Source organism: Ammospiza nelsoni, chromosome 8, assembly GCF_027579445.1.
Source record: "Ammospiza nelsoni isolate bAmmNel1 chromosome 8, bAmmNel1.pri, whole genome shotgun sequence".
NCBI lineage: Eukaryota > Metazoa > Chordata > Aves > Passeriformes > Passerellidae > Ammospiza > Ammospiza nelsoni.
This window is the reverse complement of record NC_080640.1, coordinates 12,118,466-12,137,587: the sequence shown is the minus strand read 5'-3', so window position 1 is coordinate 12,137,587 and position 19,122 is coordinate 12,118,466. Positions and strand designations below refer to the sequence as shown.

The following is a 19,122-nucleotide window of genomic DNA, read 5'->3' as shown; positions in this document are numbered from 1 at the left end:
ACAACCACCCTTGAAGTGAGTATTGTGCATAGGGAGCTGTTGATGGGAGAGGAGGAGCAGAAAGCTACAGAGAGGCAATAGCCTTGCCCACACATTTCTGTCTTCAAGGCTGCCTGGAGAAACACTCCTATCTGCTGACACCACAGAAAAAAGGATCTGGTTTAATTGCAAAAAAACAAAAGTGGGCCCAGGGGAGAACATCCAAATAGATGATGAGTACAGTCGACCTCCAGTGAAGCAGAGAACAAGTTGTGAGGAATAATCTAACCCATAAAAGCTAAGTATCTATCATCACTCTCACAGCAAGAGACCACCCTGCTCCAGAGGACCTCAGCAAACAGATGTGAGCAAGGAAGCTTTAACACAGCAACACCACCAGTCTGGGCATAGGTAACTGCAGAAGGACTCTACTGCTGCAGTATTTGAGTGCTATACAATGTTTTATGCATTTATTCTTCTATTACACTGGGAAACATAGCAACTCTAATTTGTCTCTCTTCTTCCCCAGTACAACATGTGCAGAGTGTCTGGGGGTAGATTTGAACCCCGTTTACTCTACCTGAGCCCCCAGATTTTCCATTTTCTATTTGTAAAGAACTTATGGAAGCATGGAAAGCTAGTGACACATCTTGGGCAGAATTAGTAACTAAACATGGGCTTAACTGGTGATTCCCAAGTTCACACCCTGTGGTAGAGGGACAGAGAGAAATTGAAACCAAGCCCCCAAAGTGGCTCCAGCCCTGCTCCCCGGGTCCCACGTGCACAGGCAAGGCTGCATGGCAGTGGATGCAGGATGTCACCTTGGGCTTTGCTGCAGCAGTGTCCACACACACAGGCACACAATGAACCAAACTCATTGCTTTTCCACTTGGGCCAGAGAAAATTAAAACCTTCTGAAACCTGCTTTGTCTTAGAAAGAAAGCAAGTTTACTTTGCTTAGCTTTATTACAACTTAGCCTTTTTATCAGTTTGATTTCATTCTTAAGTCATTTTAAACCCTAGTATCATATAATCTGGCAGCTACAGTGATGGGTTTTACACAGAAAAACATAGGGAAAAGGTTTTCAAAAGCACTCAGACCCACTGTGACTGCTCCTCCTGAAGTCAACAGTAAATCCAATGATACCACTGGGAGCAGAGGTCAAGGCTGAGCAGGCTTGACACTACAGAAACTTATGTGTGGGATTTTCAATCTCTTCAAAACCCATTACTAATAACACAGTATATTAAAAGTAAAGAGCTAAGTTGTGACCCTGAAAATATTTACATATGCGCCTAGCTCACAGATTGTAAGTAATTATGGGAGGCCTGATTTCTCTCACTTTCTTTAATGAAAGCCAGGAATAAGGGCCCAGATGCGTGGAAAACCTTGGCTCACAGAGAGGGTCAGTTACAGTGATTTGGTGGAATTACTCATGCTCTGCAAAGACTTTGAGCACAGGCATGCACACAGCAAGACTTCTTAGAAACACCACAATCTTCCTACACCCTCAGCCACACACTGACATACAAACACACCAAATGTGAGATGGGACTTTTTGGGCTGTGATGGCGGTGGATAACAGCACTAAAATCCACTATCTTCTAATTGACTGTAGCAAAACTTGGACCAGAAAATGAAGGCTAGTCCAGAAAAACTGGAGGGCTGTGTGTTTTATTATTTGTGCAGATCTGACATTGTGACATGAACTAACTTAACTTCAAAGGATGAAACATCATCATTACAAAGCATTGCATTGAGTATAACCATTTCCAGGCTATTATGCAAGCCCAACTGAAATAATATTATGAGTACAGGATTATTCTTGTTCTCTATTAATCCAAGAGGAAGAGTGGTGTGACTTATTTTCTCATCCTGACAAATCATCTCAAGACACTGCTGAATCAGACATGTTTGCAGCTTAAGAGGAAATAAGTAAAAATGTTCAGCTTCTATTACTAAGTTTGAGGATTCATTTACAGGAATGTAAAACTAAACCTCATTTAAATCCCCTCATTGTTCACCATATAAATCCTTAGGTTGTGTAGTTACACTGGAATGAGAGGAAAAAAAAAATATTTAGAGGAGGTGACCTTCCCAGCTACTGGTTTCCAGGCAGTTTCACTCCCAGGTTCCTGCACAATACAGCAGTCTTCCCTGCAAACCTTTCAGGGGAAATGCTTCACTTGCATAAAGGCTGCAACTGTTCCCACTGAAGTGAAGCCATAAAACCATTGCAGTTGAACCAAAACCTGATAACAGCTTAATGGCATAAAGCAATATTTGGACTAAATTGAGCCTGATCATATCACTCTAAAGTTCTTTTCCAAGTTAAAAGGTTTTTATTTATAGTTTTTACTTACACCCAAGAGACTTTGACATATTTCAACTAACCTGCCTTCCTTGTCTTCTTAACCTTGGTCCCTTTCCAAGAGAAAAGATGTCATCTGACCATGAACAGGGTTTGATTTCCAGCAGCAGAATTAACCCACAACAAATCCCCTGTGTTTATTCACCGAGTGACGGTGCATGTTCTGGGGAGTGAGCTTAGCCGGTATTTCCTTGATGAAAGGCGTGGAGGGCAACGGGCTGAAGGGCAACATCAACCACTTCCATGAAACAAATCTTTGAATCCCACCTCTTCCAACTCTTCCTGGTTTCACAGACAGCTCTGAGAGCAGAATCCAGCAAGACTCACCAGTGGACTGGTGTCACTCCTACTGGGACTCACTGAATCTCCTCACACACATCACCCCATGCTGTCAGTCACCTCAGGCTGCTGCACTGCAGAAACAAGGCTTAGACTATGCAATCCTGGCTATAAACACAAACTGGACAAAGCAAAGTACACCAGAGTCTTCCCTTGACCTGCTGGGTACACACAGGAGGGACTTCAGAAATGCCTGAGTGGTCAGATACCACTGCAGCCACCACTACAGCCAAAGGAGGCTAATGCAATGACAACTCAGCGGTATCTACAGACCAAAGAGAGGCAATTCACCCTCTCTTTGACAGGAATGGAAAAAACAACATTTTTGTCTATGGTTAGTGAAAGAAATTGAAAACTAGTATTACAGCAGGTTGAACAATGCCATGACCACAAGAAAAGCCTTTTCCTGTCTCTGAGGGTCTTTTTTTTGACTTGTGTCCAAGGGTTTTCTTAATCAGATCTAGTGATGTCCCTCTTCTGCTCACAACACAGTTCATGTCTGCTTCAGACCTGGCTGGTGGTGGGCATGTGACGTGGGATGGCATCACACAAGATGCTGCAGTCCCCAGATCCTGGACACCTCAACTGCCTGCAGCAGCATTACCCTGCCTTCATTTCCCAAACACCCTTTCCATGGCTGCTCTGCTCTCTGGGAAGGAGCAGGGGTGCCAGTTACCTCACCAGCAGGGCTATCTCACTACCTTGGCTTTGTTAGACCAAGAAATGGGAAAGGAGGCCCAGGCAAGTGAGTCAAGCAAGCTCTTAGTGGTCCAGCAGCACATCCCTGGCTGTGGGAGGCTGCAGGGCACAGGTGGGTCAAGCAGGGCATTATCACACTCCAGCAGAGCAGCTTTTGCTTGGCAGACAGTGTCCTCCTTCCAGCTGCCGGCAGCCCACTGGTGGCTCCCCCAGCGCCTGTCACCACGTGCCAGAGCCAGCAGCAAGCAACCCCTTCTTCTCCCAGCCCCTGGAAGACGGTGGCTGGGGCATTGTGCATGAGTAAATATTTACGTAGCCAGGGCCTTCCTTCCCCTGCCCTGTATTTTCTCCCCTTCTTAAAATGTCACAGATCAGCTGTTTCCATAATTGTGCAGGAAATGAGTTCCCTGCTGGCTAGCAGCTTAACACTCACATGTGCTGGGTCTACCGTAGCTGCACCACTCACCTCTTCTGCTGGCCCCTGCACCCACCCAGAATCTTCGGAGGATACGGCCAGAGGGGAAATGGGACAGTCAGGGACGTGGCCACAGAGCTGCCTGTGACTGTGGCAGCCGCCACAGGAGCTTAGAGGAACCCCTATTCCCTGGTCCAAGGGTCAGATCAGGATCCCAGGAGACCTGACACTCTGTTTATGCCGCTTCAGAGCAAACATCCAAAGCAGACTAACAGAGTTTCCTGCCTGCACACAGCGGCGAGCGCACTCAGGAAATTCAGGCACATTTCAAACTTGCGACTTCTTCTTTGTTCTTTGGACAAAGCCTCGTTCACTGGAGATGTTGCTAAAAGGATTATTATCTATAGGAGACTTCTTTTCCCAAGAGGAAATCTGCTAAACACACAAATCTGCTTTTGCTGTGTTTTGTGGGAGGCGGGATTAATACAGGAACATTCTTCCTTCTGCTCTCTACATCTAACGACTTAAATAGACCAGCCATTACACCACTGCCCACTGGGAATAGGCCCAAATGCCTTTCTCCTGTACTCCAGTCTGATGGCTTTACTCCTTGCCTGAGACAACACCAAACTACCCAGCATTTGGTGAGAAGAGTTGGAAGAATTTGGTGGGAATCACATCTAACAATGCACTCAGTGAAAAAGTGAAGTGTGTCCACCAGCCTAAACACCAGTCAAATCCCATCATGGGCAAACTAGATTGTAGATGTTTTGTTTATTCCAGGTCAGCCCTGTGCTGTTCAGAGCTCTGAATACAAGAAGCACCCTGCAAGCCTGAATTTGCCAATGCTTAGGATGTAAAAGCAGAAGGAATGTAACTTTCTGCTCTTTATTTAGAAGTGGCAAAACCCTGATAGAAAACGACATGGTGCAAGTGCTTAACTTCAGACCCACAGAAATTTGAGGGCAAACATTAATTACCTCGATACTGCCTACAAGCCTGGGGCCTGTATTAGCACCTCTCTGAATGGAAGAAGCTCAAGAGGATTGAATTTCTCACTTCTAGGACTTTCCTCTTCTACCTACCCCTGGTTTCCTCTTTCTTATTCCCACGTTATTTCCTTCTCTCTATGTCAGCTTTCCCTTTAAATTGGACTAAACTCTAAAAAGAAATCCCACAGGGGAGTAGACATGGCCATGGCTTATTTCATTATAGTGAAAATAGATTAACTTTGGCAAATCCCTGCCTGCAGTATCCCCTCACTCTGCTCCTGAGTATAAAGATCCCCTTATGAGTAACAACAATGTTCATGAGAGCCTGGAAAAAGCTGCATTGTGGAACAGGGAGGTCTGCAAACACAGCACACCAGAGAACATCACCACCTAAAAAGCTCAATAGATAGAGAAAATAAAGTAGGAGGAATCCAGCAGCAAATTCCCAGGTTAATTGTTTCCAATCTACAGGGAAAAAAATAATCACAACCTATTTTAAGCATGTGAGTATATAAATAAATCAGCTGGCCCAGCCAAAAGGCAAAGTGGGCTGAAAACAGATTCAAACACAGGTCTAGACTATTACTTAACTCTGAATCTCAGCTGGGCTCTTCTCTCCTGTATTGCCTAGGCAACTTAAATTTGAACACAACAAAGACAAGATTAGGTAGATAAGTAATATCCAAAGGGAATATCTAGAGCCTGTGGGCTGCAAAGCCATCTGAGTCCCTGGCAAGCTTGACTACTGTGTTAAAAAGCACTTTCATTGTATGGGCCATTTGTTGATGGATTGTGGGAAAAAGTCAGATTTCAGACCGGAGAGGAAGACAAGCAAGCCCTTATATAAAGTCACCCTCTCCCCAGTCTGTGGGTTGAATGCAGAATGCTCTCAGACTTGCTACATACCACCCACTTTAGATTACAGACTTGCAGAGTTATTTTTAAAAAGTAATTATAGTAGTGGAGGGCACTCTCATATGGAATGGCTGCCTGAGGAAACGATGAGCCCAATGCAGGTCAAACTGCTTTTCAAGTCTATAATCGTGTTTATTTATTGCCTTTTAAAACAAGAATCAAAATCCAACTAATTTCTGAGGAAAAACATCTGTATATTTCCCCAAGGAGTCCAGGCAGCTAGACTATACTGAAAACCTTCCCTGGCCTTTCAGTCTAGCATCAGAGCTACAAAATAAAAATAAATAACCCCCATTAGCTCTGGCTTCAAGGAAACCCAGACCCAAATCCCTTTTCATTCTTTGTTTTCCCTAGAAACCGTGGCTTGATCATTACAAAATCCTCATCAGGAGATTCAAGTAGTCTAATGAGAGGCACATCATGATTTGCATATGCTGATTTGTGCCCAGAGGTAGTTTTTGGTTGAGCAAAACACAAGTTCTTAACCTGTGTGAGAAGAGTGGGTTTATACAAGCCCCAGAAAAAGGTTCAGTAGCTTTTTCCTATTCCAGTCCTCCTTTCAGCTGTCAGCTGGTGGGTTTTAGATCTGTATGCTGAGAAAGGACTCAGGAGAGACTGAGGCAAGAGGACTGGGTGCTTGGGCAGATACCAGCATTATTTTTTCCCACTTTTTCTTCCTTTTGTAATGGAATCAGACCCTTGATTCATGCCCTATTAATGCCCAAAGACCTTCAGAAGGCCCAGCCTGTGAATCAGCATGCAAAGCCAGCAGCCCCCTGCACTCCAGTCCGGGGGACTCCTTACAGCTCCCTCCTCAGTGGGCAGCTCTGCTTTTCCACAGCTTTTTCAATAGGCAGCAGCCTTAGGGCATACTATGACCTCACACTTGACGCCTTGTCTTTCAACCAGAAAACACTTAAACCCTAAAAATATCTCCACAGAGCCTACAGAGAAGAATAGGCCTGTTCCCCTCAAACCATCAATCCTGTGGAGGAACAGCCGCTTCCTCCCGGCAGCCCCCGCTCTCCCTTCAAGCCCGGAGCCGACAGGAAATCCATTCTCCTCTTGTGAGAGACAGGAGATGGATTTTCCACAATAGCTCTCCTAGCAAGGCAGAAAATAGAAAGACACAATAGAAACTGTGAACTCAAACAATAGGAGCTGCTGAAGGGCAGCTCACCAGAAGCTCAGCATCACCCAAGTCCTAAATAAGCTGGAGTGGAAAGAAGCCAAGGACCTGTTAGCTGTCTTCCTAACACAATATCCAGGCTTGAACACAAGTTGGTTTTAAACCTGAAAGCACTCTCCCCTTTCAGAGAACAGGCAGGAAAATGTAAAATACATGCATTAAAATGAAATTGCACTGCATTATGGAATGGCCCCCTAAAAGATTTCCGTAGCTCTTCAAGCCCCCAGCATCTCATGCCATGGTGCCATGGGTCACCTGTCCTCAGAGATGGGGACAGGGGACTGCAATGCTCACTTACTGCAGGTGGTGGAAGGGGACGGGGGCAGAGCCCCTCTTTCTTCAGGGAGGTTGTTGCCTCAGAAAAGCACAGCAGAACATCTTGGTTATATATGTTACACAGGTAAGGCTCAGCAAACCAGATATCTGAGACTCTGTAGTGTGTGTGTCTATGGCTATCATGCCTGTAGGACTACCTCTACATATTAATGGAACACTGTTTCAAATAACTTAATTCATATTTTAATCTAAAACATAGAATGTGCATTGATAAAGAGAATTTTATCTGATCTCTCTTGGGTTTTTTAATCTTTATGCAACTTTTTGACTGGTTTTGAACTGCTGCAATCTTGTTCATTTCTGAGTAGGTCAGAGATAAAATTCGGAGGAATTCAAAATTACTCAAAAAGAAGTTTAAATAACTTCTTAATAACTTGCTGCCCTTGGTCAGACTGATGAAGGACAGAATAATCAAAAAATTAAAAATAAATCTGAAATCTGCACATGAAATACAGCTATGAATTAGGACAGTGAACGCATTTCCTTTTAAATGCTCTGCTACCAACCATCTCTCCAAGGGATAAAATGGCCTGCAATAAAAATACCTCTGAAAGTTCAAAGGCTCCTCCTTGGTCAGTGTGTGCCTTACAGTATCATCCCACTGCTTCCCAAGGTGGGCAGAATAAATGTTGAAAGCACTTTCAATGCACTGTACCCTGCTGAAATGCAGCACCTTGGACAAAATCACACATGGCCAAATCCTAATTTCGCTGGTGCTGGTCCCGATTGACACAGGCAGAACATGAATGGCTGGATCCATGTGCTGGATCCAGCCACCGGTGCTGGCTGTGTGAGGATGAGCCCATCACCTCTGCTCCAGCACACGATCTCTGAACAAAGCCCTGCTTCTCCTCCAGCCCGGAGCAAAACAAAAGGCGAAAAGCTGGAATATACACAGGTGAGAGGAAACAAACCAAACAAACCAAGCCTGTTCTCATCACCGTGGACAAAATTCTGCTGTTGCAAACCTGCCGAAGCCCTTTTCGGCAGCTGCGTCTCACCCAAAAGACAGCACTGGAAAGGGGAGGGGAAAAATCCAAACCCAACACCTCACACCGAAACCAAGCAGCAGACACAAGCACCTGGGATGCAGTTCATCAGCAGATCTCCTTCCCCACTGCAGCAGGAGCGGCAGGAGCGGAGGTGAGGAAGGTCCCAGCCGGCATTGGCGAGAGGCTGTTCCCCATGCTGCCGCAGGTGCCAGGGGGAGGCTCCCGGCAGCACCCCCAGGTATCTGGGCGGCGCTGCCACGGCCGCCCGCGCCCTCTGCGTGCCAACCTCTCCCTGCCCGCAGCCTCCTGACTCACACACGGCCCTGCCCTCGCTCCTCCGACTCACCTGTGCTGCAGGAACAGCCTCCAGCAAAGCCGGCTGCCAGACACCGGGGCTCCTCTGGGGAGCCTGGCCCAGAGGTGAGGCAGCCAGGCAAGGCCTCCAGGCAGGTGTCAGCTCAGCCCACTCCCACCCTCTGCTCCCGGCAGGAGCAGAAAACAGGGCTGAACTGGCACCACCAGCAGGGAGGGATCTCTGCCGCCCTGAATTGCTGCCTGTCCATGAAACACCGAGCAGGCACACGGTGTGTGCTCCCACTACCCACAAAGGAAAATGTCCCAAAGACCCCTCTGAGATGGTGCCAGAGCATTTCTCTTTTCAGGGGTAAAGCAGGTCAGCAGGGCACAGTGAGGTGACAGCAGCTGTGTGACATCTCATCCCCCATGCTGGCATCCCTCCAGTGCCCTGGGACACGGCCACCAAGCTACACTGGCAGCATACACGCCAAAATGGACAATTTCCTCTCTCCTCACCCTAGTCAAGGGGGGAGGAAAACCTGAGTGGGGAAAAAAAGGAAGAGAGAAGGTGCCTCTCTGGTAGAAGCTCCAAGCACTGGAGGCAGGGACTGGAGCCTTGTTTCTCCAGCTGCTTGGCCAAACTGGTAGGGCAGCCTGCAGTGATCATCCTGCTCCCCTGGGATAGGACTCAGCTTCCCAAGAGTTAGGAGAACCAGGCACACAAAGCAGTCTCCTCAAACAGGATGTCTCCCTCTCCAGGCAGCATGGAAGTTGCAGAGCAGACTCTAATTGAGCATTTTCTCCTTCTGGCACATCCTATGCAAAAACCTCCTGATTCTTCAGTGGGCGTCAAAAGTGGTTTGAATCCAGCAGGGATCAAGCTGGAATCTGTGTGGGAAGTGCAAGGGGTTCCCATCATCAATGGCCAGCCCTCCATGCCATGGCAAGCCCAAGCCTGTCTCCAAAGCAGAGATCTGCAGCCAGCAGGGCACAATGATTTCATGCCATGCAGAGTGTTTTCCCCAGGGCTGCACTTTGGAAGATGCAGTGGAGCAAGAAAAGCTGACATCCCTCCAGCTTTGTCTCCAGATGGCTCCCCCACTTAGTGCCAAGAGAAATGAAAAACAATGCAAGCCCTGGAGTCTTGGGTCAACCACTGCAAAACTGTAAATCCCAGAGTTGCATCGCCCTGTCTCTGCCATTTCATTTGCCACTGTGGTCTCCAGAAGCTCAGCAGATGAGTCTTCTTCCAGCTGAAATTCCTTCATTAATTACCATTAATTACCAAGATCCCTGGAAAAGGGAGCCCAAATCCACATCCCCTTTTCTCTGCTGACACAGATGTAAAAGTACCTGACAGGGAGGGAGAAAAACTACTCATCCACACTCCAAAGATCATTCTTCAGATATGCAGCAGGAGAGGTGATGGAGAAATCAGTGTATTGCAAATGGGCTCAACCAACAGCATCACTGATACATGCAAACAGCACTTGCCATCCATGCCTTCTTAGAGCAACAAACTATTTTTGCTCTAGAGAGGGATTTTGCAGCAAATCTTTTTCTGACGCTTCCACAGTCTCCCTCCAAAGGAAAAAATTCCTACCACCAGCTACAAAAATGCTCTCTGGCCAATCCACAGCGTTTCTAATGCAGTTTTCTTTTGCACAACTCCTCCCAATGCAGGATTTTCCAACATTAAAATGGAAAATCAGAGAGAAGAATGGAAAAACTCATGGGAAGAAGATAAAATGAGGAAAGGAGACAAAAATATAATTTTTGCACTCAAAGTATGGTTAAAAAAAATCACAAAAAAACTGAAGACAAGGAAGTCACTCTTGAAAAGTAAAACAAAACTACAAAATTGTCCACAGGACATTTTCTGCAGGACTACCTGGCACTGTTTATAATTTCCTTGCACCTCCTCATGGTACTGAAAGTCCTATTTGTGTAAAGGAGAAGTGAGGGTAAATACATTTGAAGAAAGAAATTGATGAAAATAAGATGAAGGCTGGAGGAAAGAAGACCTGCACTTTCCTGCTGCTGAACCCAGTCTCTCCTTTGGGGGCAAGGCTCTGAACACCATTACATTTTACTTGGTTTTACAGGTAAAAGGTCTCCAGCACAGTCAAGCTCTAATTATTATTTCATGAGAGCACCAACAAACAGGAGTTCCAGGATGGACTATGCCAACTTCCTAAGCCAGAGCTGATGGGGGATTTGTCCTACCCTGCAAGTGGCACAGCAAACCCTGGGCACTCAGAACACGTGCAGAGCCACTCCAGCCTGGCTGGATCAGGCCCACAATAAGCAAGCAGGACCATAACATCTTCATAAAGCAGGATTTAAGTACAAACATCTGCCTTGCCATTTTTTAATTAAGGGAGTTTATAGCTAGATATTTGTTTCCGTAATGCAGGGCTCCAGCTGCAGAAATGCCATGCGTATTCTAATTTTGGCAGCCAGTTTATTTAACAGAGTTTGACATTGTTTGACATTTAGTTGAGTCACCTTGTTCCTGGGTAAAGCAACAAGGGCTGTTCAGCAGTTCAACAAGAAAGAGGCAGAGATTCAATATCAAAAGTAGAACATATATCACAGAAATTTTAAATTAAATACAGCTGAGGTCTATGCTGTTCTGGCAGCTTCTCTCTTTGGGACACTAAGTCAACCCAAATGTTTTCCAGATATAACTCTTCCTCTCAAGGGCATGTGGCACTACCATCTCCCTCATGTTCCTGGAGGGTGGGAAGGGTAGGAAGTGTTGTAATGGGCATATGGGGTTTATCTCACCCTCTGCAAATATCACCCACACATATATCAGGACATCCAAACACTATGATCTGCACAAAGGCTGAGGAGCAGCCACCTGCAGTCAGCCAACATTTTTCTAGGAGAAAATAAAACAGGCCAGTGACAGTCAACACAGGAGGAACAAATGCTACCTGCAGACAGGACTTTCCTACAGCACCTCACGTGAAGCCATCTGCACTCCTGTACAGTGCTTTCAAGGACCTCAGAATGCTTTCCAGTAAGAAAAGCAGGCCAGCAGTATCCATTCTTATCACAAAGAGGTTTCATAAGGTGATTTGGCTATGAGTTTGTTGGTGGTACAGCTACAAAGAGAGCCCACTCTTAGACTTTTCTCCTCACCACCTTCCTCTGGCTACAGTCTGGATGCAGCACAGAACACCGCAGAGAGCAAACCCCGAGCCTGGAACTGCCTTCCACAAGGGAGGAGGAGGAGGCTGCCAAGACACTGCCAGGCAGCCTCGCTGCCCTGCTGCGGCTCTGATGCTGGTGTTGTGTATTTGTGCTGCTGGTTATTAATTCCCTACTCCCCAATAACCTTGGAGATGTGCTCACCACACATCTGGAGCAGCTGCTTTGCCTGCAAAGAGCGTTAGGGACTGCAGCATGCTCCTGGTGAGGACAAAGCCCTCCCATCCCAGCTTCTCTTCACAGACCTTAAGGGAAGAGCTGGGATCTCCTTTTTATAGAGAGACAGAAGAGACCTTTTAACAAGCTGAAAATACTTCACTTATCCTGGCAGGCAGTGCAGTGAGCCAAGCTTAGAGCCAGCAGCCAGAATGATGCAGGCAGACAATAGGGAGCTGGCCAAGCCTGCACTGCCAAGAGCACGCTGTGGTCTGGCTCATCTCCCCCATGCCATCCCTGCAGCTGCTGCTGGAAGAAGCTATGTAGAAGTGTGTGCTGTTACCCTCAGGACAGCACATCCATCATGTTCACACACTCTACGGAAGGTGTCAGAAGTTCAGTGGCTCAGCATTGCAGAAATCCCTATTTGCATTTAACCTTCCTTCAGTTTCCTTTCTCTTGCAGGGGCAACTCCAGTTATTCATTCCTTATTGTACAGTAACAGTGTCTGCAGAGCTACAGCACCCAGAAATGACAAAGACTGACTCTGGTCCCCAGTGGTCTCCCAAATGGTGGCTGGAGCTCAGGCTGCCTGGCTGCACCCCAAAGACACAGCCCCTCAGAAGCCCTCAAATCCCTTTGTGCAACAGGGCATGAGCCAACCTGAATCTGAACAGCTGAGGAAAGGTCCCCTGAGAGCCCTAAACACCATGCCAGCTATTTTAGGAGGTGCAGTCTGGTATCACAGGGCTGTGTGTATGAGCTCCCAGGGAAAAGGCATTTATAAGAATGGTCACAAAAAGTACCAGAGACAGTAGCCAGGGAACTGCAGTCTCCAGCTGCTCTCAGCCATCTTATTTAGGGCTTTCCCCACAGCATTACCTGGTAGAAAAGGAATGATTCTTTGTTTAGGATCCTTCTGGCCTCCTTCAATAGGGAACTTGTCCAGAAGCTGCATCTGCAAAGAAAGCACAACAAACATCTTAGGGGGAAACATGGACCATTTGCATAGGGATCAAGGAACCTCTTGGTTTGTGTGTGGTTTGAGACAGAAGCAACTGCAGGAATTACTTTGTCTTGTTGGAGGGGAGTCTGTACTTAAAAAGGTATGATACAGTTCACTCCAAGAAAGGGAGGGCAAGTTTCTGGCAGCGCAAAGGAGCTGGGATAGGGCCCAGGCAGACAGCTGAGCCTGGCCTTGCTGTCATTCTAAAATTAGGCTCCCACTTTTTGCTACACACACGCCTTGTCTCTAATACACAGCCTGGCTAAGTGCTGGTGCAGCAACAGGTTTTACCTGTCCATGTGACAGACCACTCTCCTGGCTGAAAATGCTGTTCAAGCAACCAGATTAAAGCATATCTAATAAAACACCTGCTCTGCTTTTATGGCAGTGCCAGAAAGACCCACTGCCTTGGTCCAGTAAGAAAGAACTCCTGTTCTCCCAGGGAGACAGAGATGGGGTTTTGGGGAGTATCTTCCACTTCAGTCCCTACATAGAGGACAGCAGGCAAGGAGGCCTCAGAGAGGAAAGCATCCCACAGAACGCCAGCCCCATGAATGGCCTGAAAGCACAGCTCAAGGTGGGTGTGCTCCCAGCCCAGTAGCCTTTAGCACATGGTTTCCTAGCCTAGGAAAGCCACATGCTGCTCTGACATTCCTAAAGGAGCTCTATGATGTATCCTTGGATGATGAGACCTGATGGACCAGTGCCACTGAGGCTGAAGACCAGCTGAAAGGCCTCAGGCAGAAAGATGCACCTGCTCTAGTGACACCTTCATGGACTTGCCCAAGAAAGACCAACTCTAGCCCTGAAAAATGCCAGAGCCTCTCATCTCTCCCATTCACCCTCTGTAACCTTTTGCTCTCATTCAGCAGTGGTGCTACCAAGACAGAGACCCAAATCTTCACATTCTGTTTCATTTCTCCCTGTGCTTCCTATGCATGATGTCTCTGTGCTGCCCAATGTCCCCTCCCTACTCAGAAACCCTGGCTCCCTCAGGCAGGGGGAACTCCAGAGCTCCTGCCAGCCCCAGGGCTCCTTTCCAACACACCAGGAGAGACATCTTTCAACTCACAGTCCACATCTCCTGTGATCTCTGAGGAAGGCAAGGAAGGAAAAGCAAGCAGTAGTGTTACTTGCCCTTGCAGAACCCCTATCTCCTCACCTCAACAGGATCTACAACTCAACACAAATAGGAAAAGTGGCAGCAAGAGCTGGGGGAAGGGAGGGGACACTCGTCAATCAGCATTTAATCTCATCAGTGCTACATGCCCAACGGGGAGGCTGTGCAAGTTAAAACGGTTTTGCTAGCTCGACAGATTTCCTTTTAAAAATATTTTTTTGCTAACTTGGGGAAAAACAGTCAAATTTTTTTATTATTATTTTTTACTGGTTTTGTTTTAAGCACGCAGAATCCTTCTCGTGTTCCACTGCACACAACATCTCCAGCATTTTCAGCATATGGCACAGCAAACCAAAGATCAAGAGGAAACTCGGCAGTAGAAGCAACATCTGTGCAGAAGAAGGACTTAAAAGATCCCACATGTTTCCCCATCAGGGAGTCAGCCTGGTAAATAAATAGACCATGGCTTTGCGGATTGTTAGCTAACTCGCTTTTCTGCCTACAGAGACAGATTTTTTATTGAAAATGGGAAATTTTGTTTACTTGTAGGTAGAGCTCTGGGTGTCTGAGGTCAGGCATGGGCAAGAGCTTCTTTCAAAGAAGAGGGGGGAAAAAAAAGGGGGAGGGAATCCCCACCTACTGACTTCAAGTTTCACTGCTGCTACACTTTTAGCCAGGAAGGCAATTCTCACTTGACTATGTGGTGACTGATTGAAGCTGGAACTGATACAGTCATATTCCCAGGGTTATTCTTGGAGTTAGATTAGCTTGGCTAATACAAGCCTTTTTAACCACATCAAGAGAGCCACAACGCGTATAACTTAATGCTATTTATCTAAAGGGTGGATATCAGCAAAATAGATACAATAAACTAAAGCTGGAAGAGTTTGGCTAAACTTTCCTAGACTACACTTTCCACCCCAGCTCTTGCCTCCACTGGGAGGGTCTGGGAGAGCTGGGGGAGGCAGGGGCACTCCAGAAGCCACAGAACCTTCAGGATGTTAAAGTCAAATAAAGTGCAGTAGGAGCAGGGAGCCTTCCTCAGCACTTTCCTGCACCCAGTTCTGCCATTCAAAGCCAGAGCAAGTTAGAGCTAAAGTCCTAAAAAAGCAGGATTCTGTATCCTCCCACCAACAGAGAGGGATGCAAAGTGGAAGATGAGGAGGAGATGTATACAGGAGGAAAAAAGCACCAGTGGACTTGAATTAAACATCCCAAATCTTCCAAAGATGATGGAGTATCTCAAGCCAATGCCTAACATCTCCCCTCAGCCCAGCTGTGGTAAGAGGAGACAAAGGGAGTAGCTGGGAATTAAAAAGTTAAGGGCTGAACTACCAAAACTCCTCTTGGTAGGCACAGCCCTTCCCTCACATGATTAACAGACAAAGACCAATAAACAGATTTTCAGTTCTCCTAATTAAATGTCTGCAGAGCATCTGAAAGTCAAAAACTCTTTTGTCTGTGACAAATGTTTTTCCATTAAAGGAAGTTATTCTTGTTATAACTGCAAATACACATATGATTGATGGAAAAAACCCTGTACTTAATGCCCCAGGTTATTCTGCTCAGACATGGGCAGTCTCCACAAGTAGTTGCTCACATCTTTGATGTGTGACAGTTAACTTAGGGACAAAGTTTGCTAAATCAGAAAGCAATTCTGCCGCCTGGAGTGAAGTCATCCCAGTATGAAAGCAAAGAAGGGAAGATGCAGAGTCACAAAGAATTGAATTAGGGATGAAGTTGGCTTTGAACAGACAGGGAAACAGAGCTGGGCAGTGCATTTTGGCAAAACTGGAGGAGCTCAGTTCATCTGCTTGCAATGAGGAGGAGCCTCCAACTGCACGAGTGGTGCAGCGAGCAGAAAGAAACACATAACCATGTCCCTGTACCACAGGGTGGAGGATCCCTTTGCAAACAGGGAGGGCATATGGAAACCAGGAAGTGAGCTTTCCATCCACTCAGGCAGCAGGTCTGGAGTCAGGCTGAACAAACACATCCCATTCTCACTTGCGGCACAAGAGATGCATGAATAACTCACCACCAAAACTGCCTCTCCAGACTGCTCTTTCCTGCTGAAGTCCTGCACAGTCCTGCCTTCTGTCCCAAGCACCTTCCTTCTTGCTTCTGACTAAAACTCCTTTAGAAGACCTGCTATAAAACCCTGCGGTCCAGATTATGACTTTCTTGCAGCAGTCACCAAATGATCATCAATTAATCTCATTAAAAGTCAAGGGAAATACTCATGTGAGTTTCTGCTTATTAGAAAGAGCAAACTCAAGAGCACTGGCCTGCCCCACTCCTTTCTATTTGGACATAAGCATGAAATCACTTGACTTGCAAGAATAAAATAGGAAGATTTCAAAGTATCAACTCAACCACTTCCCCAGGCATCTTCCTTCTCATGTCTTCTGCTTCAGGCCATCTTTAGTTAAAATGCAAACATATAGTGAAGAAAGAGCCTCTCCTGCACACAAGAACCATTTGGGTTTTCCACATAACAGCATCTTTGGTCATTTCACATGAGCTTGGCTATGAAAATAAGATTGCACCCTTGTCTGCCTTGCAAAGGTAATACCTGGTTTAAAATCTTAATAAAGAAAAACAAGCACCCTTTGAGATGCTACAGGTAGCATCTCTGAGGATGAGAAGTCAAGCAGCTTCCTGATAATTTACCTACTACATTTTACCTATCTTGGTTAAATTTTCATGAAACAACATTTCCTTCTGCTGCACGCATAAGGACTTACAGCACCCAAGACTAAGAGGCAGCTTCTCTTTGGAGGGAGAGGCTTGTACTCTGCTACAAGCCAACCAGTGCAGGGGACACTAACATATAACCTGTTCAATGGCTTGGCCCTGTGGCATTTGCCAGTGGGAACTTTGTTCCTGGTTTGATTTTGAGGTTTCAGAAGTTGGAGTCCAAATCCAAGTCCCTAAAATGAATCCACTGAGACAGCGACCTGACCTCCACCTATGCCTTATACCCATCTATAGACTGTAGATGGGTTCCTGATGGGCTGTTGGTTCCTCCTCTTCCTTCCTTGCAGCAGTTTTAATTCCTCTGGTTAGAAGAATTAAGTTCTCCTCTTAAAATGAGCAAATGAGGACACTCACATAGCCTCTTAGTGTGGAAATCTTTCTGGTTTGTTTTCAAGTGTATGCAGGTTTGCCCAGATAAAAAATCAAAGCTCTGCAGGAGGTCAGCACCGCAGTCAAGGGGAAATTTATTTATAAGACAAAGATCCTGAGGGTGACTTTCATGCAAGCCCCTTACTTTGGCAAGCAAAACGACATTCACTGCTGCAAAATTATAAAGGACTCTGACCTTCTACAGGGAGAGATGAGGCCTCTCTCCCTTTCCAGGGCATCATTTACTTGTGTCCCAGACGAAGAGCAGTTGAAAATCAAACCATGACCAAGAGCAGCAGAGTTTTTGCAAGGTGCCCCTAGAAATCCCAGCTTGCAACCTTACTCTTGGCCACTCGGGTGGTCCCAAGACTGCATTTCTTCCTACACTGAATGCCAAGAGGCACATCAGCTTCCCTTTTTCCAAGTGCTATCAGAAAATGCATTTTTCATTAAAAGTGAGGTAAGCTGACAATAACTTTAATTTAGACACCAATGGACTTGAAAGGTAAAGAATTAGAGGACAGTCGGGCATCAGGCACATCCCTTCCCACAAGGCTGATCTGATCTCAGAGTTCCAAGGAGGAAAGAAGGGCTACAGCCAGCTGGGAGACAAGGAAGAGGAGAGGAGGCATCTGTGCATGTATGGGGCTGTGTGCACACTTCTGAGAGAGTCTGCCAAAGAAACTGGAAGAAAAGCAAAGATTCTGAAAGGGGTCTGAAATAGTGATGATGGAACTCACACCTCAGCAAGAGGGGTTAAGGGCATCTGTAAATCAGAAAAGACTGAAAGTCTCTAATGCAGATAACACAAGTTTAGATGAGGAGGAAAGGTAAGATACCAGAATAGGAGCTATTAATTAAACCCCTGAGGAGCTGCAGTAATTTCCTTTCATTTTGAAGCTGGAAACCAGCTGTGCTGCTTGCTGAGGGGATTGATGGTTTCAGCATCATCAGCTATATTTTGAATTATAAACCATGTGATCTGCAAGAAAGGGAATGGCCAGGATGGGTTTGAATTCTGTCATCTGCCAGGGTTTTCTGGTGGGTAAACCTCTCTGTTTCTGTCTCTGGTTTTGCACGTGCAAAATGTGAGACAGATCTCAGGTTGGTGGCGTGAGATGTAATCAAGAGCCATCAAAGGCTCTGAGCCTTAAGCTGCAGAGCAGGAGACAGAGACTGAATTCAGAGGAACTACACTCCCCTAAACCCAGCAGGATGAAAGCAAATGGAAGAAATATTATTGGTGGTTTTCAGATATAATTATCCTCTCATTTGCAGGCTTGTCCATCCATAGCATCCTCCAAATCCTGGTTAACCAGGGAATCCAAAGGGGTCTTCCAGTTAGGAAAGATGGTTGGCCCCGGTTTCCAGAGAATGGATCTCGTGCTGCTCGGTAACATATCAACATTTAAATGTCAGCAGGTGAACACAAGCAAGAGAGTGGGGAACACAAGAGACTATCTCCACAGATTCACTTTCTACATACTGGCCTAGAGAAGATAATTTCTTCAGTTGTTTGGTTTTAGAATAGGTGTTTTGCTAAGATGAGTCAGTGGAGCACCCATGATGTAAGGAAGGACCTCACTTACTCCAGCTCAGGACCATACCAGCTGAGATCAATGACAGAAGGAGACACATGGCAGGGAATGAAACCTCTGCTGCTGGGGCAGATCCTCCACAGCAAACAACTGTTAGACAACTTTCTCTAGATTACTCTGAGCTTCTTTTTATTCCTCCTCTGCTTCACTGTCTCACAGGGACAACAAACCAGTTCACTGTCACAACACAAGACAGCAGGAGGCCTGCTTAACTCCCACCCCTTCAAAATTGGCCAGAGCAGAGCTGTTCCTGAGCACAAGAACAACTAGAAAAAGTTTGCAAAAGATCTTTGGGTGAGGACATGGAACAGACTGAGCCTAGGGGAGCTCATCTGTTAGCGACTCACACATAGAACTGACAACTTACAC

The 19,122-nt window shown here is 46.2% G+C and overlaps 1 protein-coding gene across 1 annotated transcript in view; it reads right to left on the bottom strand.

Annotated features, from left to right (window-relative positions):
• The window catches only part of SH3PXD2A (SH3 and PX domains 2A), a 230,729-nt gene that overhangs the window by 152,240 nt on the left and 59,367 nt on the right, over positions 1-19,122 (bottom strand). Inside the window, exon 3 of the mRNA XM_059477426.1 lies at positions 12,783-12,858. Coding sequence (XP_059333409.1) covers positions 12,783-12,858 — 76 coding nt within the window. The remainder of the gene's footprint in view (positions 1-12,782; positions 12,859-19,122) is intronic.